Source organism: Oncorhynchus mykiss, chromosome 6 (assembly GCF_013265735.2).
Source record: "Oncorhynchus mykiss isolate Arlee chromosome 6, USDA_OmykA_1.1, whole genome shotgun sequence".
NCBI classification, from domain to species: Eukaryota; Metazoa; Chordata; class Actinopteri; order Salmoniformes; family Salmonidae; genus Oncorhynchus; species Oncorhynchus mykiss.
Window position 1 is genome coordinate 33905076 of NC_048570.1, and position 23411 is coordinate 33928486.

Below are 23411 nucleotides of genomic sequence, written 5' to 3' on the forward strand. Positions count from 1 at the left end.
TCTGAGGCACTCACTCAAGGAACAGACGTCTGATAGAACAGTATGATGTGAATGCTGTACATTTAGAGACATGCAGAGGGAGAGGGAGAGGTACGCAACCAGTTGATGTTTTTAATGGCCGTTTTAGCTGTTACCAGTCTATACCAGGGCTTCCCAGACTTGGTCCTGTGGCACCCTCTGGGTGCACGTTTCATTTTTTGCCCTAGCACCACACAGCTGATTCAAATAATCCAAGCTTGATGATGAGTTGGTAATTTGAATCAGCTGTGTGGTGGTAAGTTAAAAACCAAAACATACACCCAGGGGGGTGGGACCAGGACCCAGTTTGGGAAACCCTGGTCTATACAAGCTTAGCCACTGAAGTGTAACTAAGAGCTCCAAAATAATGAGCAAAAGAAGGGCCTTTGATTAATCAAATACAGTGTGTGTGTGAACTCTGACCCCGTGGTAAATGTTCCTGGTACTGAACGTGTCGGCTCAACCAAAGGGACCAAGAGAGGTCAGGCCAGTCGATTCATGAATCAATTCCAATCCAGTTAATTAGAGTTTAAACATTTGACTACACAGTTCTCCTCCTTTCTCTCCACCCCCTCTCTCCTTTCTGTCTCTGTCCCATACCCCTCTCTCCACCTTTCCCCACTCCTCACCTTCCAGCCGCCCCCACCCTCTCCCTCCTCACCTTTGTCTGGTGTTGTCCTGCTGGTTATGATCCATTTGATCAGACAACAGTTCATCAGGGCTTTGTGTGTGAACTGGGGCTTCTGCCATTTCCCAGACTCCTTCACTCTTCCTGGACCAGGCTCTACGCCGTTGGCATCCCCCAACAGACTGCCATCCACCACCTTACCATCCTTCTAGAGAGAGAGAGAGAGAGAGAGAGAGAGAGAGAGAGAGCAAGAGAGAGGGAAAGAAGACCACATAGGGAGACAGATAGTTAATGGTTACTACTGCAGACCATTTATGATTGACATGTGCAATCACAGAGAGGCTAAATGAATCAATGAAGCAATGTAGGCTCTGTGTGGAGAGGAGAGATACAGGGTGTGCAGGCTTTAGTTCCAGCCCAACACTAACACACCTGATTCAGCTAATCAAGATGAGTAGTCGATTAAACGAATAAGGTGTTCTAAAGCTGAGCTGTCCACATGTGAATGACTCATCAGAGACCATTCAGTGCTACCTAAATGCCATGCTCCATCTCTGAGCTCTGTAACTGATAGACTGTTATCAATTCTAATGTATTATTCTATATTATTTGTAGCCATCTATTTAACACCACAAACCGGTGCTGGCACTAAGATCGCACTCAACCAACTGTATAAGGCCATAAGCAAACAAGAAAATGCTCATCCAGAAGAGGTGCTCCTAGTGACCAGGGACTTTAATGCTGGCAAACGTAAATACGTTTCACCTCATTTCTACCAGCATGTCACATCAAATCAAATCAAATCAAATGTATTTATATAGCCCTTCGTACATCAGCTGATATCTCAAAGTGCTGTACAGAAACCCAGCCTAAAACCCCAAACAGCAAGCAATGCAGGTGTAGAAGCACGGTGGCTAGGAAAAACTCCCTAGAAAGGCCAAAACCTAGGAAGAAACCTAGAGAGGAACCAGGCTATGTGGGGTGGCCAGTCCTCTTCTGGCTGTGCCGGGTGGAGATTATAACAGAACATGGCCAAGATGTTCAAATGTTCATAAATGACCAGCATGGTCCAATAATAATAAGGCAGAACAGTTGAAACTGGAGCAGCAGCACGGCCAGGTGGACTGGGGACAGCAAGGAGTCATCATGTCAGGTAGTCCTGAGGCATGGTCCTAGGGCTCAGGTCCTCCGAGAGAGAGAAAGAAAGAGAGAAAGAGAGAATTAGAGAGAGCACACTTAAATTCACACAGGACACCGAATAGGACAGGAGAAGTACTCCAGATATAACAAACTGACCCTAGCCCCCCGACACATACATTACTGCAGCATAAATACTGGAGGCTGAGACAGGAGGGGTCAGGAGACACTGTGGCCCCATCCGAGGACACCCCCAGACTGGGCCAAACAGGAAGGATATAACCCCACCCACTTTGCCAAAGCACAGCCCCCACACCACTAGAGGGATATCTTCAACCACCAACTTACCATCCTGAGAAAAGGCTGAGTATAGCCCACAAAGATCTCCGCCACGGCACAACCCAAAGGGGGGGCGCCAACCCAGACAGGAAGATCACATCAGTGACTCAACCCACTCAAGTGACGAACCCCTCCCAGGGACGGTATGAAAGAGCCCCAGTAAGCCAGTGACTCAGCCCCTGTAACAGGGTTAGAGGCAGAGAATCCCAGTGGAAAGAGGGGAACCGGCCAGGCAGAGACAGCAAGGGCGGTTCATTGCTCCAGAGCCTTTCCGTTCACCTTCCCACTCCTGGGCCAGACTACACTCAATCATATGACCCACTGAAGAGATGAGTCTTCAGTAAAGACTTAAAGGTTGAGACCGAGTTTGCGTCTCTGACATGGGTAGGCAGACCATTCCATAAAAATGAAGCTCATTAGGAGAAAGCTCTGCTTTCAGCTGTTTGCTTAGAAATTCTAGGGACAATAAGGAGGCCTGCTTCTTGTGACCGTAGCGTACGTGTAGGTATGTACAGCAGGACCAAATCAGAGAGATAGGTAGGAGCAAGCCCATGTAATGCTTTGTAGGTTAGCAGTAAAACCTTGAAATCAGCACTTGCCTTGACAGGAAGCCAGTGTAGGGAGGCTAGCACTGGAGTAATATGATCAATTTTTTTGATTCTAGTTAGGATTCTAGCAGCCGTATTTAGCACTAACTGAAGTTTATTTAGTGCTTTATCCGGGTAGACGGAAAGTAGAGCATTGCAGTAGTCTAACCTAGAAGTGACAAAAGCATGGATTAATTTTTCTGCATCATTTTTGGACAGAAAGTTTCTGATTTTTGCAATGTTACGTAGATGGAAAAAAGCTGTCCTTGAAATGGTCTTGATATGTTCTTCAAAAGAGAGATCAGGGTCCAGAGTAACGCCGAGGTCCTTCACAGTTTTATTTGAGACGACTGTACAACCATTAAGATTAATTGTCAGATTCAACAGAAGATCTCTTTGTTTCTTGGGACCTAGAACAAGCATCTCTGTTTTGTCCGAGTTTAAAAGTAGAAAGTTTGCAGCCATCCACTTCCTTATGTCTGAAACACATGCTTCTATCGAGGGCAATTTTGGGGCTTCACCATGTTTCATTGAAATGTACAGCTGTGTGTCATCCGCATAGCAGTGAAAGTTAACATTATGTTTTCGAATGACATCCCCAAGAGGTAAAATATATAATGAAAACAATATTGGTCCTAAAACAGAACCTTGATGAACACCGAAATTTACAGTTGATTTGTCAGAGGACAAACCATTCACAGAGACAAACTGATATCTTTCCGACAGATAAGATCTAAACCAGACCAGAACTTGTCCGTGTAGACCAATTTGTGTTTCCAATCTCTCCAAAAGAATGTGGTGATCGATGGTATCAAAAGCAGCACTAAGGTCTAGGAGCACGAGGACCGATGCAGAGCCTCGGTCTGATGCCATTAAAAGGTCATTTACCACCTTCACAAGTGCAGTCTCACTATGATGGGGTCTAAAACCAGACTGAAGCATTTCGTATACATTGTTTGTCTTCAGGAAGGCAGTGAGTTGCTGCGCAACAACCTTTTCTAAAATTTTTGAGAGGAATGGAAGATTCGATATAGGGCGATAGTTTTTTATATTTTCTGGGTCAAGGTTTGGCTTTTTCAAGAGAGGCTTTATTACTGCCACTTTTAGTGAGTTTGGTACACATCCGGTGGATAGAGAGCCCTTTATTATGTTCAACATAGGAGGGCCAAGCACAGGAAGCAGCACTTTCAGTAGTTTAGTTGGAATCGGGTCCAGTATGCAGCTTGAAGGTTTAGAGGCCATGATTATTTTCATCATTGTGTCAAGAGATATAGTACTAAAACACTTGAGCGTCTCTCTTGATCCTAGGTCCTGGCAGAGTTGTGCAGACTCTGAGGACAACTGAGGAATGAAGGAATACGCAGATTTAAAGAGGAGTCCGTAATTTGCTTTCTAATAATCATGATCTTTTCCTCAAAGAAGTTCATGAATTTATCACTGCTGAAGTGAAAGCCATCCTCTCTTGGGGAATGCTGCTTTTTAGTTAGCTTTGCGACAGTATCAAAAAGGAATTTCGGATTGTTCTTATTTTCCTCAATTAAGTTAGAAAAATAGGATGATCGAGCAGCAGTAAGGGCTCTTCGGTAATGCACGGTACTGTCTTTCCAAGCTAGTCGGAAGACTTCCAGTTTGGTGTGGCGCCATTTCCGTTCCAATTTTCTGGAAGCTTGCTTCAGAGCTCGGGTATTTTCTGTGTACCAGGGAGCTAGTTTCTTATGAGAAATGTTTTTAGTTTTTAGGGGTGCAACTGCATCTAGGGTATTGCGCAAGGTTAAATTGAGTTCCTCAGTTAGGTGGTTAACTGATTTTTGTCCTCTGGCGTCCTTGGGTAGACAGAGGGAATCTGGAAGGACATCAAGGAATCTTTGTGTTGTCTGTGAATTTATAGCACGACTTTTGATGTTCCTTGGTTGGGGTCTGAGCAGATTATTTGTTGCAATTGCAAACGTAATAAAATGGTGGTCCGATAGTCCAGGATTATGAGGAAAAACATTAAGATCCACAACATTTATTCCATGGGACAAAACTAGGTCCAGAGTATGACTGTGACAGTGAGTGGGTCCAGAGACATGTTGGACAAAACCCACATAGTCGATGATGGCTCCGAAAGCCTTTTGGAGTGGGTCTGTGGACTTTTCCATGTGAATATTAAAGTCACCAAAGATTAGAATATTATCTGCTATGACTACAAGGTCCGATAGGAATTCAGGGAACTCAATGAGGAACGCTGTATATGGCCCAGGAGGCCTGTCAACAGTAGCTATGAAAAGTGATTGAGTAGGCTGCATAGATTTCATGACTAGAAGCTCAAAAGACGAAAACGTCATAATTATTATTTTTTTAATTGTAAATTGAAATTTGCTATCGTGTGCAACAAGAGGGAAAAACACTTTAGATCACCTTTACTACACACACAGAGACACATACAAAGCTCTCCATTTGGCAAATCTGACCATAATTCTATCCTCCTGATTCCTGCTTAAAAGCAAAAACTAAAGCAGGAAGCACCAGTGACTCGCTCAATACGGAAGTGGTCAGATGACGCAGATGCTACGTTACAGGACTGTTTTACCAGCACAGACTGGAATATGTTCTGGGATTCATCCAGTGGCATTGAGGAGTATACCACCTCAGTCATCAGCTTCATCAATAAGTGCATCAATGACGTCGTCCCCACAGTGACAGTACGTACACATCCCAAACAGAAGCCATGGACTACAGGCAACATCCACATCAATCTAAAGGCTAGAGCAACTGCTTTCAAGGAGCGGGACACTAATCCGGATGCTTAAAAGAAATCCCGCTACGCCCTCAGATGAACCATCAAACAGGCAAAGCGTCAATACAAGATTAAGATTGAATCCCACTACACCGGCTCTGACACTCGTCGAATGTGGCAGGGCTTGAAAACTAGTATGGACTACAAAGGGAAACCCAGCTGTGAGCCGCCTAGTGACGTGAGCCTACCAGACGAGCTAAATGCCTTTTTTGCTCGCTTCGAAGCAAGCGACACTGAAGCATGCATGAGAGCACCAGCTTTTCTGGACGACTATGTGATAGCGCTCTCAGTAGCCAATGTGAGCAAGACCTTTAAACAGGTCAACATTCACAAATCCGGGGGGCCAGACGGATTACCAGGACGTGTACTCAAAGCATGCGTGGACCAACTGGCAAGTGTCTTCACTGACATTTTCAACCTCTCCCTGACTGAGTCTGTAATACTTACATGTTTCAAGCAGACCACCATAGTCCCTGTGCCCAAGGAAGCGAAGACAAGCTGCCTAAATGATTACCCTCCGTAGCACTCACGGCGGTTGCCATGATTGACAATTGTCAAACTCCAGTCACCCAAGTCATATACTGTTCTTTCTGCTACCGCACGGCAAGCGGTACCGGAGCGCCAAGTCTAGGACCAAAAGGCTCCTTAACAGCTTCTATCCCCAAGTCATAAGACTGCTGAACAATTAATCAAATGGCCACCCGGACTATTTACATTGACCCTCACTGTTTATTATCAATGCATAGTCCCTTTACCCCTACCTACATGTATAAATTACCTCAACTAACCTGTACCCCTGCACATTGACTCGGTACCGGTACCCGCTGTATATAGCCTTGTTATTGTTATTTTATTGTGTTACTTTTTTATTAATTTTTACTTTAGTTTATTTGGTAAACATTTTCATCACTCTTTCTTGAACTGCACCTGTTGTATTCGGCGCAGGTGACAAATAAAGTTTGATTTGATTTGTATGGCTCATCATTAATCATTCATCAATGAAGTGCTTATTAATGAAGATAATCCATCACATGCCAGCTCTAAGAACTGTGGGCTGGTCTAACACCAGAGATGAATGGACATGTAGAAGTGAATAAAGTGATGAACGCAACATGACAAATTTCTGTCTGTAAAGTCCTTACAGGACTATAAAAAGCTACGGGGCGAAGGAGAGATGGATGAAGATGAATGGAGTGTGTGTGTGTGTGTGTGTGTGTGTGTGTGTGTGTGTGTGTGTGTGTGTGAGTGAGTGAGTGAGTGAGTGAGTGAGTGAGTGAGTGAGTGAGTGAGTGAGTGAGTGAGTGAGAGAGAGAGAGAGAGGGATGGATGGATGGAGAGGGTCATTGTATCACACTCTAGTGAAAGATTCAACATGAGAACAGACAGATGAGGGGAGGGACAGAAGGATGGGGGGGACAAGAACAACGAAGGGGGCGAGAGTAAGAGGTCCAAGGTAATGTTCCCTCTAATCCCTTTGATCTGCTGAGCGTAAACTAGAATGTTGTGAAAATTCTGTGCAATGTCCAGCGCTTGTTTACAGTGAACACTGAGGCTGTACCCGCTGTGAGTTACAGTTTCAGACAGTGGTCAAGTAGGCTACTGTGGCTATTTGATCATAATGTAGAACTACCAGAGTGGCCTACCATCAAAAACAATTGATGAGAAACTAACAAAAGAAAATGCATCCCATAACATTTTAACATAGAACATCTGTTCTATCATTCAGCCTACAGTAGAAGCCAAAGTGTGGTGTTCAATGTAGGCCTGAGACTTTCATTATAATTCCCATACCATTATTACAGAGAATCAGACAAATAATGCTACCCTCTGCCTATTGGATACTTAGCTTATTCAAGACTCCCAAAACACAACAATGCCCCTTTAAGACATACAAAAGCTCTTTAGCCGACTTGCTTTTCAAAGATGTCTAGAAATGTACACATTTTGTGCTCTTGAAGGAATCAATCACTCCACCATTGTTGACTACAAATGAGTTATAACTGGGCTAATAACTCACTAACTAGCAAAGGATATGTACAAATGTGCACATGTGGCTACAAGCAGCACTTACTTTGATCTCAAAACAAGCCACTCATGCTGTAAACACATGTCCAGTTCAAAGAGAATTGCACAGATCCACACAGCGTATTCAGACTCCTTAACTTTTTCCACATTTTGTTATGTTACAGCCTTATTCGAAAATTGATTAAATTATTTCCCCCCTCGTCAATTGACACACAATATCCCATAAGGACAAAGCAAAATTAGGTTTTAAGAAATGTTATCAAATTTATAAATAATAAAAAAACTGAAATACCACATTTACATTAGTATTCAGACTCTTTACTCAGTACTTTGTTGAAGCACCTTTGGCAGTGATGACAGCCTCCAGTCTTCTTGGATATGACGCTATAAGCTTGGCACACCTGTATATGGGGAGTTTCTCCCATTCTTCTCTACAGATCCTCTCAAGCTCTGTCAGGTGGGATGAGGAGTGTTGCTGCAAAGCTATTTTCAGGTCTTTCCAGAGATGCTTGATGGGGTTCAAGTCCGGGCTCTGGCTGGGCCACTCAAGGACATTCAGAGACATGTCCTGAAGCCACTCCTGCTTTGTCTTGGCCATGTGCTTATGGTCGTTGTTTTGTTGGAGAGTGAACCTTCGCCCCAGTCTGATGTCCTGAGCGCTCTGGAGCAGGTTTTGATCAAGGAATCTCTGTGTACTTTGCTCCATCAATCTTTCCCTCAATCCTGACTAGTCTTCCAGTCCCTGCCACTGAAAAACATCCCCACAGCATGCTTCACCATAGGATGGTGCCAGGTTTCCTCCAGACATGAGGCTTGGCATTGAGACCGAAGAGTTCAATCTGCATCAGAACAGAATCTTGTTTCTCATGGTCTGAGTCCTTTAGGTGCCTTTTGGCAAACTCCAAACGAGGCTCTCATGTGGCTTTTACTGAGGAGTTGCTTCCGTCTTGCCACTCTACAATAAAGGCCTGATTGGTGGAGTGCTGTCCTTCTGGAAGGTTCTCCCATCTTCACAGAGGAACTCTGGAGCTCTGTCAGAGTGATCATCGGGTTCTTGGTCATCTCCCTGACCAAGGCCCTTGTCCTCAGATTGTCCTCAGATTGCTCAGATTGCCAGCTCTAGAAAGAGTCTTGGTGGTTCCAAACTTCTTCCATTTAAGAATGATGGAGGTTAGTTTTTTTGTGTGCCTTTCCAAATCATGTCCAATCATGTCCATGTCCAAAAGTTGTAGAAATAGCTCAAGGATGATCAATAGAAACAGGATGCACCTGAGCTCAATTCCGTGTTTCATAGTAAAGGGTCTGAATACTTATGTAAATAAGATATTTCTGTTTTTTAAATTTGCTAACATTTCTAAAAACCTGTTTTGGCTTTGTCATTATGGGGTATTGAGTGTAGATTCATGAGAAAAAAAATGTATTTAATCAATTTTAGAATAAGGCTGTAACGTAACAAAATGTGGAAGGGTCTGAATATTTTCCGAATGCACTATGTATGGCAATGATCTATTTGCATATAGGCCTACTGCAGCTCTGATTGGTTATGCCGCACTGGTCTTTGTAAAGTATGGGCTGAGTCATGTGTGTCAATGCAGTAGAATCCTACTCTGACGCGTTCTGCCTACAACAAACTCTCTTGCATAGTTCATTTTTTTTGTATGTTGCATTGAAAGTGGTTAATATTGCATTGATTCAATTCCCACAGTAAAGGGAAACGTTGATGGCATTAACTAAGGGGAAAAACTCGAGAAAGTTGAGTGAAGTTCAATCTCATGCTTTTCTGCGCGGGCTGATATTTCTTCTGGGTGGCAGTCCTGGGGGAGCTGCTCACCAGCGCACCCCAGCAGCTTAGAGGGAACATTGGTCCTAGGGTTTATGTGTGTTTCCACCGCAAACCGCTAATCCTAAAGCATAGCAGAACAACATTGTCTCTTTACATAAGGATGTTTCAACAAAGTGATTGAGTGGTCCAAGGGCAATGTGAATGTCAGTATGGATGGATGAGGGATCTGATAAGATACAGCTCATTTCCCTAAACTCTTCTAAAATGCCTCCATTGATCAGCCGTCTGTCTCTCCCCTTGCAGCCGCAGCAGCACACACGCACACACGCACACACGCACACACACACACAAACACACACACACACACACACACACACACACACACACACACACACACACACACACACACACACACACACACACACACACACACACACACACACACACACACACACACACACACACACGTGATTGGCTAGGTCCCCTTGGGAGAAAGAGGGAAGGAGATGTCGAGAGAAGACAGGGGAGCTCTGTTTGGTCTCTGCCGTGTGGGATGGAAGCGAGGTACGGCGGGAGAAGAAAACACACACAGTGGAGGAATGTAAACGGCTGTGAGATCGTGGGGGAGTCTGACCACACAAGCTCATCCCACTCTTTATACAGAGAGAGAGAGAAAAAAGAGAGAGGAGAGAGGGAGGATGTTGTGAAAACAAGGACGCGTTTGTTCTTGGTTTATCCTAATGAATACCAAGCTATCTAAGCAGGAGAGCAAAGGAAGGATAGAGGAGAGAGGGGGGAGTAGGGGGAAGAGAGGGATGAGAGAGAGGAGGTAGTGTTGGGCTAGAGAGAGAGAGAGAGAGAGAGAGAGAGAGAGAGAGAGAGAGATGAGAGAGAGGAGGTAGTGATGGGCTAGAGATAGAGAGAGAGGAGGTAGTGTTGGGCTAGAGATAGAGAGAGAGAGAGGGATGAGAGAGAGGAGGTAGTGATGGGCTAGAGATAGAGAGAGAGGAGGTAGTGTTGGGCTAGAGATAGAGAGAGAGAGGGATGAGAGAGAGGAGGTAGTGATGGGCTAGAGATAGAGAGAGAGGAGGTAGTGTTGGGCTAGAGAGAGAGAGAGAGAGAGAGAGAGAGAGATGAGAGAGAGGAGGTAGTGATGGGCTAGAGATAGAGAGAGAGAGAGGGATGAGAGAGAGGAGGTAGTGATGGGCTAGAGATAGAGAGAGAGGAGGTAGTGTTGGGCTAGAGATAGAGAGAGAGAGAGAGGGATGAGAGAGAGGAGGTAGTGATGGGCTAGAGATAGAGAGAGAGGAGGTAGTGTTGGGCTAGAGATAGAGAGAGAGGGACATGGGAGAAAGGGAGAGAATGATGGAGGGATGAGGAAGATAAAAGGGATGGAAAGAAGAGGGGTGGAGGCAAAGAGAGAGACAAAGGAGAGATGTAGTATATATAAAAGGAATGTTCTATTTTTGTGCATTTCACAGAGAGATGGAGGTAGATAAGGTGGGAGAGAGAAGTAGGGGAGAACAACAAAACGAGAGAGTATTTATTTATGTTTATTTATATTAGCTTTTGTCTGTTAACTATTGCACATCGATACAACACTGTATAGACATAATATGATATTTGAAATGTCTCTATTGTTTTGGAATTTGTGTGAGTGTAATATTTGCATATGTTTCCCATGCCAATAAAACCCCTTGAATTGAAATGCGTGTATGTGTGTGTGTGTGTGTGTGTGTGTGTGTGTGTGTGTGTATGTATGTATGTATGTATGTATGTATGTATGTATGTATGTACTGTGTGTGTGTGTGTGTGTGTGTGTGTGTGTGTGTGTGTGTGTGTGTGTGTGTGTGTGTGTGTGTGTGTGTGCGTGCGTGCGTGCGTGTGTGTTAATGTCACATAGATACATAGATGTTTTTATTTGTACTTTTCCTGTTGAAAAACAATATCTCACATATGAATACAGAAATGTGAGCACACTCAATAAGGGCACAAAAATCTGTTTTGAGGTAAACTGCAAACTTCAAGGAGTTGGCCATTCAAGGAGTTGGTCTGGTGGTGCCCTTTGATATCATCAACCTACCCCCTTGCTTCAGGTTAACAATAGTGGCGCAATAAAGAAAAAAAAATGAAAGCCCTACCCCCCACTTGTACCAGGTCATGAGGCTACCTGGACCGCCTATTGAGATGTGCCTTTTGCTAGATAAATCAGGTGTTAAATGAGGTAAAAAGGAGACTGGAGTGAAAATGTAAAGGGAGAGGGCATGCAGGAAGAAGAGAAGAGAGGACGGAGAAAAGGAGGAGCGGAGAGGAGGGGGTAGAGAGGAGGAAGAGGAGGAGAGAAGTATAACGAAGAGGAGAGGAGCAAAACATCCTGCATTAGCCCTCCTCCATGGTAGTGGTATCAGCCAGGATTTCCTTATCTTGTTTTCTCTTAACTCTCCAAATGACTTTGGCCTGGGAAAGCACTGGGGGTCAATGGGTCGCTCTGACATCACCACACACTCCTCGAATCACAGTTTCACATAATCCAGAAAGAATTTCTGGGAATTGGGAAATCAAATATACAGAAGGTGCACAGACAGTGGTATCCTGCCCTTCACAACACACACAAATAAAAAAGAATGTAGGCTTACAGGCACACAAGAATTGTCTCACAAGTGCCTGCACACACACACACACACAGACACATATTTTGTTCTTATATCCTCGTGGGGACCTAAAATGTATTTGAATTCAAAATATTTTCCCTAACCCCTAACCCTAAACGTAACTCCTAACCCTAACCCTAAACGTAACTCCTAACCCTAACCCTAAACGTAACTCCTAACCCTAACCCTAAACGTAACTCCTAACCCTAACCCTAAACGTAACTCCTAACCATAACCCTAAACGTAACTCCTAACCCCTAACCCTAAACGTAACTCCTAACCCCTAACCCTAAACGTAACTCCTAACCCTAACCCTAAACGTAACTCCTAACCCTAACCCTAAACGTAACTCCTAACCCTAACCCTAAACGTAACTCCTAACCCCTAACCCTAAACGTAACTCCTAACCCTAACCCTAAACGTAACTCCTAACCCCTAACCCTAAACGTAACTCCTAACCCTAACCCTAAACGTAACTCCTTACCCTAACCCTAAACGTAACTCCTAACCCTAAACCTAACTCCTAACCCCTAACCCTAAACGTAACTCCTAACCCTAACCCTAAACGTAACTCCTAACCCTAACCCTAAACGTAACTCCTTACCCTAACCCTAAACGTAACTCCTAACCCTAACCCTAAACGTAACTCCTAACCCCTAACCCTAAACGTAACTCCTAACCCTAACCCTAAACGTAACTCCTAACCCCTAACCCTAAACGTAACTCCTAACCCTAACCCTAAACATAACTCCTAACCCTAACCCTAAACGTAACTCCTAACCCCAACCCTAAACGTAACTCCTAACCCTAACCCTAAACGTAACTCCTAACCCCTAACCCTAAAAGTAACTCCTAACCCTAACCCTAAACGTAACTCCTAACCATAACCCTAAACGTAACTCCTAACCCCTAACCCTAAACGTAACTCCTAACCATAACCCTAAACGTAACTCCTAACCCTAATCCTAAACGTAACTCCTAACCCCTAACCCTAAACGTAACTCCTAACCCTAACCCTAAACGTAACTCCTAACCATAACCCTAAACGTAACTCCTAACCATAACCCTAAACGTAACTCCTAACCATAACCCTAAACGTAACTCCTAACCCTAATCCTAAACGTAACTCCTAACCCCTAACCCTAAACGTAACTCCTAACCCTAACCCTAAACGTAACTCCTAACCATAACCCTAAACGTAACTCCTAACCATAACCCTAAACGTAACTCCTAACCAAAACCCTAAACGTAACTCCTAACCCTAATCCTAAACGTAACTCCTAACCCTAACCTTAAACGTAACTCCTAACCATAACCCTAAACGTAACTCCTAACCCTAACCCTAAACGTAACTCCTAACCCTAAACGTAACTCCTAACCCTAACCCTAAACGTAACTCCTAACCCTAACCCTAAACGTAACTCCTAACCCTAAACGTAACTCCTAACCCTAAACGTAACTCCTAACCCTAAACGTAACTCCTAACCCTAAACGTAACTCCTAACCCCAACCCAAAACCTAACCTCTAACCCCTTAAAGGCTCTGCATGGTCAAGTCAATGTCTGCATTGGCCGTGCAGCATTTACATTTGGCAGGAGGACGGCAACGCAGTACGGAGCTCAATATGGCCTCTGCATGCCTCTGGAGGCTCTGCGGTTGCGCCACCCCCTCCATACGGAGCCTCCGACCACATTTTCGGATCAAGCATTAATTGGCTTTTACCCAAACCCTAATTTTAATCTTAACCCTAATTGTAACCCTAACCCTAAACCTAACCCTTAAGTTTAACATAGCCTTTTTCCTCATGTGGTGATGTACTGAATGAGAGATGCTGAGATATTATAGACCCATCACTAATGAAGGAGAGGAGAGTGAGGAGCGGAGGACAGGAGAGAAGGGGGAGTGAGGAGCAGACGACAGAAGAGAGGGATGAGGGGGAGCAGAGGGGAGCGGAGGAGAGAAGGGGGAGTGAGGAGAAGAGGACAGAAGAGAGAGATGAAGAGAGGGAGTAGAGGAGAGAAGCAAAGCAAGGAGAGGAGCAGAGGAGAGGAGAAGAGGGGGAGCGGAGGAGAGAAGACACGAGGAGTCCTCGACTGTAGCGTCACAGACGGGTGATTCCATTAATAAGTCATGTTTGATTAACATCCTGCCTGGCCACCCTGGTGAGATATGTTCTATCTCTCTCTCTCTCTCTCTCTCTCTCTCTCTCTCTCTCCACCCTCTCTCTCTCTCTCTCTCTCTCTCTCTCCACCCTCTCTCTTTACTCTCTCTCTCCACCCTCTCTCTTTACCCTCTCTCTCTCTCTCTCTCTCTCTCTCTCTGTCCCTCTCTTTCTACATGTTTGTGAGTGTGTTTGCCTCCCTCGCCCTCCTCTGCCATTGTCACCCCTCTACTCCTCTCTCCTCCCTTCCTGTCCTTTTCTCCTCCCCCACTATGTATTGCTCATTTTTTAAAGACTGTAGTGTAGGCCTACAGTTTCTCAACACTACTGGTTTTCATCCTTCCCACCTTATCGGGACTGATTCAGACCTGGCTAAGACACCAGAGGTTTATATTATGACGCCAAATGAAACTATTCTAGCCAGCTTCAGTTAGCTTTACATTCCAACTCAGGCTTCATGCATGTTATGAAGGTGGATATTGATCCTGCACCTGCCGCTATCTCAAGCCAGGCTTGTAATTGCATGTGCATGTCACACGTGGATAACCCAGCGAGTCAAACGGTGAACTCTTCATCGAGGCAATACTGAAATAGCAATCGATGGGTGAGTCAGTGCCACATTTTCATGTTTTTCCGTTAATGCACACACACACCAGAATCTCATTTTCTCTCATTAGACCTCTCTCTCTATCTCTCTCTCTCTCCATCTCTTCATTGCTCCCAATTTATTTATCTATTTATCAGTCAATCACTTCGCCAGTCTTCTCTCTCCTGTCCTCCTACTCTCTCTGTCTATCTCCATCTCTTCATTGCTCCCAATTTATTTATCAGTCAATCACTTTGCTAGTCTTCTCTCTCCTGTCCTCCTACTCTCGCTCTCTCTCTCTCTCTCTTTCCTGCTTTTCTGTGTGTGTGTGTGTGTGTGTGTGTGTGTGTGCGTGCGTGCGTGCGTGCGTGCGTGTGTGTGTGTGTGTGTGTGCGTGTGTGTGTGTGTGTGACAGTGGTCTGCATTAAAGGATCTGTGTTACACTGGGTAACATGGTTACTAGAATGAGAGAGAGGGGGATCGAGAGAGACTTGTGAAAAGAAAGAGAGAAGGATTTAGGAAAAGAGAGAGATAGGGGGGGGGGGGGGGGGGGGGGGGTGTGACCGGGAGAGGGGGGTCCAAAGACTACCTCTCTATCTGTGAGAAAATGCATGGTTGTCATAGAGCACGGGTGTGTGGGAGGGGGGCGGATTCATATGGACTTGAGTGTAGGGCTGGTTTGTGTGTGCGTTTGTGTTTGCGTGTGTTTGTCCGTGCGTGTGCGTGTGTGCACATGTGTGTGTGTACAGACATAACAGTAATCAAATCAAAGTTAGTTGGTCGCATACACAGAAAAATAAAATGAGCTATGAGTAGAATGAGCTATGAGTAGAATACAGTATATATTGCACATATAAAGTGAAACAATGACTCTGTACAGTTGAAGTCGGAAGTTTACATACACTTAGGTTGGTGTCATTAAAACTCGTTTTTCAACCACTCCACATATTTCTTGTTAACAAACTATAGTTTTGGCAAGTCGGTTAGGACATCTACTTTGTGCATGACACAAGTCATTTTTCCAACAATTGTTTACAGACAGATTATTTAACGAATAATTCACTGTATCACAATTCCAGTGGGTCAGTTCACATACACTTAGTTGACTGTGCCTTTAAACAGTTTGGAAAATTCCATAAAATGATGTCATGGCTTTAGAAGCTTCTGATAGGCTAATTGACATCATTTGAGTCAATTGGAGGTGTACCTGTGGATGTATTTCAAGGCCTACCTTCAAACCCAGTGCCTCTTTGAATTTTTGTTTTAGACCTCCACAAGTCTAGTTCATCCTTGGGAGCAATTACCAAACGCCTGAAGGTACCACGTTCATCTGTACAGACAATAGTAAACACCATGGGACCACGCAGCCGTCATACCACTCATGAAGGAGACACGTTCTGTCTCCTAGAGATTAACGTACTTTGTTGTGAAAAGTGTAAATCAATCTCAGAACAACAGCAAAGGACCTTGTGAAGATGCTGGAGGAAACAGGTACAAAATTATCTATATCCACAGTAAAACGAGTCAAATATCGACATAACCTGAAACACTGCTCAGTAAGGAAGAAGCCACTGCTCCAAAACCGCCATAAAAAAAAGCCAGACTACGCTTTGCAACTGAACATGTCATCTGGTCTGATGAAACAAAAGTATAACTGTTTGACCATAATGACCAACGTTATGTTTGGAGGAAGAAGGGGGAGGCTTGAAAGCCGAAGAACACCATCCCAACCGTGAAGCACGGGGGTGGCAGCATCATGTTGTGCGAGTGCTTTGCTGCAGGAGGCACTGGTGCACTGGTGCACTTCACAAAATAGATGGCATCATGAGGTTGGGAAACTTATGTGTGTGTGATATATTGAAGCAACATCTCAACACATCAGTCAGGAAGTTAAAGCTTGGTCGCAAATGGGTCTTCCAAATGGACAATGACCCCAAGCATACTTCCAAAGTTGTGGCAAAATGGCTTAAGGACAATAAAGTCAAGGTATTGGAGTGGCCATCACAAAGCCCTGACCCCAATCCTATAGGAAATTTGTGGGCAGAACTGAAAAAGCGTATGCGAGCAAGGAGGCCTACAAACCTGACTCAGTTACACCAGCTCTGTCAGGAGGAATGGGCCAAAATTCACCCAACTTATTGTAGGATGCTTGTGGAAGGTAACCCGAAACGTTTGACCCAAGTTAAACAATTTAATGACAATGCTACCAAATACTAATTGAGTGTATGTAAGCTTCTGACCCACTGGGAATGTGATGAAATAAATAAAAGCTGAAATAAATAATTCTAACTACTATTATTCTGACAGGATAACCACCTTATTTTAAGAATGTGAACTAACTGACCTAAGACTAGGAATTCTTTACTAGGATTAAAAGTTAGGAATTGTGAAAAACTGAGTTTAAATGTATTTGTCTAAGTTGCATGTAAACTTCCGACTTCAACTGTACATAGGGCAGCAGTCTCTAAGGTTCAGGGCAGAGTACTGGGTGGTAGCCAGCTAGAACAGTGAGTAAGGCTCAGGGCAGGGTACTGGGTGGTAGCCGGCTAGAACAGTGATTAAGGTTCAGGGCAGGGTACTGGGTGGTAACCGGCTAGAACAGTGAGTAAGGTTCAGGGCAGGGTACTGGGTGGTAGCCGGCAAGAACAGTGAGTAAGGCTCAGGGCAGGGTACTGGGTGGTAGCCGGCTAGAACAGTGAGTAAGGTTCAGGGCAGGGTACTGGGTAGTAGCCGGCTAGAACAGTGAGTAAGGTTCAGGGCAGGGTACTGGGTAGTAGCCGGCTAGAACAGTGAGTAAGGTTCAGGGCAGGGTACTGGGCGGACGTTGATCAATGTGAGCTCAACCTGTAAAGAAATCAAGAATGGAAACTTTTCCATCAACATTTAATTGACCTTAATTTAACTAGGCAAGTCAGTTAAGAACAAATTCTTATTTTTAATTATGTCCTAGGAACAGTGGGTTAACTGCCTTGTTCAGGGGCAGAACGACAGATTTTTAACTTGTCAGCTCTGTGATTTGATCTTGCAACCTTTCGGTTACTAGTCGAACGCTCTAACCACTAGGCTACCTGCTGCCCCACATTCTTTGTGTACTATATAAACTATAGTCTTTCTATTCATGTTGTGCACTGATTCTAAATTCTGTGTAATCTTTAGTACTATTCTAATGATGTTTTAGCTTGTGTAAATCTCTCCCTTTGTAGCTCCAGTCACTCAGTACCACAGTGCTGTGTGTGTGTGTGCCTCTCTAGGGGATGTGGTTGCAAGACCCCAATTTGTTTGAACAGGTGTATTTGCATGCACCTGCGTGTGTGTGTGTGTGTGTGTGTGTGTGTGTGTGTGTGTGTGTGTGTGTGTGTGTGTGTGTGTGTGTGTGTGTGTGTGTGTGTGTGTGTGTGTGTGTGTGTGTGTGTGTGTGCGTGCGTCCATGTGCGTGCGTCCATGTGCGTGCGTGTGTGTGTGTGTTTTGAGTGATGAGGACTGACAGAGCTAGGGAAAATGTCTGTGCTTTAAAATGAACTTGTACGTGTAAAGCCATGTGATGCTGACTGGGAGTGTAATTTCATTCTGCTCCTACTGTACAGGTGTGTAAAGGCTACAGTGTGTGCACACCTTTGTTCCAGCCCAGCACTAATACCTGACTCAGATAATGAACTAAACATAGTCTTCAACTTAGATCACAATTAGTGTAGTAAAGAGCTGGAACCTGGGCTCTAGATCCTTGGTTGGTCAGCCCTGGTATAGACCTGATTATAACAGAGAACAGGTAAGAATGGACAGAGGGAAGGAGACAGGGACACAGACAGACAGACAGATGGTTCTTGAATAAAAAAGATGAAAGCTGAATAAGGTGTCTGTCTTGAATAAGTCCCCCTGAATTACAGCACTAGACGAACGCTCTTACTTCAATACTAAAAACTATCTATGTAAATACTGTACACATGTAAATATCACATTATTGTTTACTTAAACTTCAAAATGTCAACAGCTCATCAATGTCAGCCATGCCTGCAGAGAGAGAGGGAGTAAGGGAGAAAGACAGACAGACAGAGAGAGAGAGTGTGAGAGAGAGAGAGAGAGAGAGAGAGAGGGGGGGGGGAGTGAGTGAGGGAGAAAGACAGACAGAGAGAGAGAGTCAGTGAGTGAGGGAGAAAGATAGACAGAGAGAGAGAGTGAGTGAGAAAGACAGAGAGAGAGAGGGAGTGAGGGAGAAAGACAGACAGAGAGAGAGAGAGAGAGTGAGGGAGAAAGATAGACAGAGAGAGAGAGATGGAGTGAGGGAGAAAGATAGACAGAGAGAGAGAGGGAGTGAGGGAGAAAGATAGACAGAGAGAGAGAGGGAGTGAGGGAGAAAGATAGAGAGAGAGAGAGAGAGAGAGGGAGTGAGGGAGAAACAAGTTCACCTTAAATCAGCCATAAATCCTGTTGTGACAGGGACAATGGAAGCCTATTGTGTTAGCTTTTTTTGTATAAATCTAAATATGTGGACCTTGTGTCTGATTGCCCTGCAGCCACTTGCCTACCAATAGAGGACCACAACAGAAACAAGTCTTAGACTTTTTGTGTGTATAATCTTCGGCAATTTTGGTACATGTATTGGTTGCCTGGTGTGGCTTCTTTATGTATTATAAAATGTTCAAATCAAATCAAACAAGGAGTGGCATTTGAATGCAAGCTTCAGAACAAAATGTAAATTGCAAAAACATTTCTACCCTGTCTATCTATGGGTAACAGAGTTAGCATGTTATGCTCGACTCGCTCAGTTTTCCACCACAAAACACCAGCAAATTACCAAAAAGAGTAGAACCAGCTCACCAGCTTTTATACCACGATTTCACTATTGTATGTTCAATGTTTCTTTATAAATAAATATTTTAAAAGGAATAGTTTCACCATATTAAAACGAGAGTAATCACTAATCACATGATAGAAATAATCATCTTCAGAAATAACTTTGTCACAGCAACAACATTACTAAGGTTTACAATGATGGTGAAAACTTGGAGAAATGTTGAGGTTAAAGTGGATGAAAATCTTCCTCGAAGTAACAGAGGGGGCACGGAGGGGCATGTCAAAATCTTCCTCGAAGTAACAGAGGGGGCACGGAGGGGCATGTCAAAATCTTCCTCGAAGTAACAGAGGGGGCACGGAGGGGCATGTCAAAATCTTCCTCGAAGTAACAGAGGGGGCACGGAGGGGCATGTCAAAATCTTCCTCGAAGTAACAGAGGGGGCACGGAGGGGCATGTCAAAATCTTCCTTGAAGTAACAGAGGGGGCACGGAGGGGCATGTCAAAATCTTCCTCGAAGTAACAGAGGGGCACGGAGGGGCATGTCAAAATCTTCCTCGAAGTAACAGAGGGGGCACGGAGGGGCATGTCAAAATCTTCCTCGAAGTAACAGAGGGGGCACGGAGGGGCATGTCTAAATGCACAATTTGGGCACTTTAGCAAGTATTTATTCATATAAAACATCTGATTTATTGAATTCTCCATGTGGTCTATATTAGAGGGCACTTCATTTGATATAACAGGCTTTTCAAATGCAATATTGGTGCACAATTTCTACCTAAAATATCAAAGGGATGCAAAAAGCACAAATTTGGTGGAATGACCCAGAGAGTGAGAGAGAGAGAACGAGTGGGTGAGAGTGAGAGAGGGAGAAAGAGAGAGAAATAGAGAGAGAGGGAGAGAGTGAGGAAAGGTTTCTCTGAGCCCAGAGCCAGCCCTGTCTCAATCTTCCACTCCAAGCTAGTTAGCATCAACACGCGATGATGACTCAAATCACAAGTCGCCACATGCACATAACAAGCCCACAAATGCACGCATGCACAAACATACACACACACATGCATACACACACAACCCCTCACTCCAGCCTGAGCCAACACCTCTGTGGAACAATCAGCTTTTTTACCAATAATTTGATCAATTGATTGATTTATTACACTTCACCCAATCGCAGGAGGTAAATATTTAAAAGAAACTCTCTACCCTGCCCACATCCCTGTACCAACATCTCTGTACTGTCACCCCCTATTGTAAGGCTTGAGGAATGTAGTGTACTTGTGACAAGTAGTGTACTTGTGATAAATACACTAAATCCATGTCTACTTAGGATCCAATCTTACCAGACCACTCAAATGTGTATGATGTCTGTCCACTCCCAATTCTCAGAAATTCTTTCTGAAACTGTGAAACTGTGATTCAAACAGTAACATAAAACACAGTAACAAATACTCTCACACACAGGGTAATACAGTCCTCTATAAACCAGACTATTTAAAGATTTATAGTCAGGCTCACACATGAATCATCACAATAGACCCAGGTGGGGTGACTATACGGTCCTAGTCACCAAAAATTGGAAGACACACACTCACACACAAACACAAACCCACACACATACGCCCACACACACACACAGACACACAGAGAGCGCGAGGGAGAGAGAGAGAGAAAGAGAGAGACAGCACATTCGCGGTGGAAGACATGATTCTCTGTGACACCTCACTGGAAGCAGCCGAGAATGAGGTCCCTGTGCCGTACGCGCTAAAAGCGTGCGCCCCAGCCCAAGAAGACACACAGCACTGTAGAATTACCAGCAGGCTAATTACTTAACTTCTCTGCTTTGGCTAAAATAGGGCGAAATGTGCTGCTGAAGGACATGTGGATGGAAGGACGGAATCAAACACTCAACAAGTTGTCTATTTGTTTAGGCTACTATGACTTATAGCAATTTCTCTTCCGAATTATTAAAGGGGCAATCTGCAGTTGCTACATTCCTTTTTGGATTTACAGTAAATAAATTAATGATATGTACCCATTGATTCTTGAAGAATGTAATTTATAAATGCCTCATGAGCTTAGTTAAACTGTCTTACCACAACAGAACCCCCAAAATAAGGTTGTTTTACTCCAATGTTTGGAAACAAAGTCAATGTAAACGTCACTGTATAGCCTCAAAAACTATACTTTTTAAATCATGAATGGTCAGTCATTGCATCCATAGCTCTTTCTATAGCCCCATCCCTCAGTTTTTTATTGCGGATTGCCCCTATAAGGTGTGAAACATGCAGTTTTGGATTGACGCGCAATTTCAGAAGCAATGGTAGGCTAAAATGTAAAACAACCATGACCACTTTAATAGAATGAATGAAGTTGAGTTTGTTTACCTGCATGTTGTCTAATGTGAAGTAGGCTTGCTCTCCGATATGAAGGGTTAATCTGTCCTTGCGCTCTCCTCAAAGCAGACTTGCCTCGCGCTGTGATGTCCCCAGGAATCTCACTGCACGGAGAGAGAGATGGAAGGGGGAGTGTCAGAGAGAGTGAGAGCGAGAGAGGGGGCGCGAGGAGGACGGTGCTCTCTCGAACTCTAACCGTTTTATGGACTGTGCCGTTTGCCTTTTCCATAATCAATTTGAATATGTAAATATAAACGCAATTTAATATACGTATTTGAGGAGAGAACAGTTGCAGTTTCGTAAATTTGAAAAACTCACAAAGTAATGGATTGTTAAAGCATCAACTGGGAGCTGCGAGGGGAATTATTTTCCCACAAAAAGGGCTCTTCTTTCATTACTGTTTCATTTGCATCCAATTTATTCTCCTCAGGTGGAGAAGACGGGAAAGACAGTGGCGCGTGTATGTGTATAATTATGAGTATGTGTTTGTGTGTGATGGTTGGTACAGAAACACAATTAAAACCCTGCTCTGTGAAAACCAAATACATTTAGGAGACCTAGGCTTGGTCTGAGGCTGCCAGGGGCAAAGAAAGGGGGAGAGAGAGAGAGAGAAAGGGGTTGGAGTGGGAGAAGGTGTCAGAGAGGGGGGGGGGAATAAATGGAGAGAGGAAGATAGGAGGGAGGGTGTGAGAGAAAAAGGGGGCAGAGACATTGGATTGGATTGAAAGAGGGTGTGAGAGAGGGAAGGGAGAGAAAGAAAGAGGAGAAAGGAGAGAGAGAGAGATTGGTGGTGGATTGGGAGATTGAGAGAGAGAAAGGGGGGGGGGGGAGTAGGAGAGAGGCGTGAGAGAGAGACCTGGGTGGAATAGCAATCAATCAGGTCAGTCATTTTCTGGAAGTGTTTATTGCATAATAACAAGTTAAGATAGCCTGCAGGAGTCACAGGCACAAACGTAATATACTCTGAACATACTCTACTTCCTAGTACAGTGACCCTGCACTATGGCCACCCAGGTCACGGTCTATTCTCTCTGCTACCATCTAGCCGACAGAGACAGTACAAGAGCATCAAAGCCTCGACTGAATCCAGGCCATCACACCATCTCCTGTAGTTAGAAAGAAAGAAACAGACAGACAGACAGACAGACAGACAGACAGACAGACAGACAGACAGACTTGTACTCACATATACACTCACACACATACGCCTATACTCATAAACACACACACTTACAGTATATAGAGTCATTAAACACTGGACAATTCAAGTTTCACGTTTCTTTTATATAGTTTTTCACACTGTGTATACTGTACTCTTCACATAGCTCATTCTAATATACACTGCCTTCAGAAAGTATTCATAACCATGACTTATTCCACATTTTGTTGGGTACAGCCTGAATTCAAAATGAATTAAATTATCATTTTTTTCTCACCAATCTACACACAATACCTCACAATGACAAAGTGAAAAAATGTTTTTAGACATTTTTGTACATTTATAAAACATTACACACAGATATATCTCATATACA

General features: G+C 44.0%; 1 protein-coding gene across 2 annotated transcripts in view; it reads right to left on the minus strand.

Annotated features, from left to right (window-relative positions):
- The window catches only part of kcnip3a (Kv channel interacting protein 3a, calsenilin), a 44402-nt gene extending 22432 nt beyond the window's left edge, over nt 1-21970 (minus strand). For both annotated transcript variants that reach the window (XM_021606274.2, XM_036979966.1), the window contains exons 1-2: nt 21868-21970; nt 680-854 (exon numbers count right to left, since the gene is read on the minus strand). In XM_021606274.2, coding sequence (XP_021461949.1) covers nt 680-854; nt 21868-21873 — 181 coding nt within the window. In that variant the 5' untranslated portion in view covers nt 21874-21970. The remainder of the gene's footprint in view (nt 1-679; nt 855-21867) is intronic.
- Between the last annotated feature and the right edge of the window lie 1441 nt (nt 21971-23411).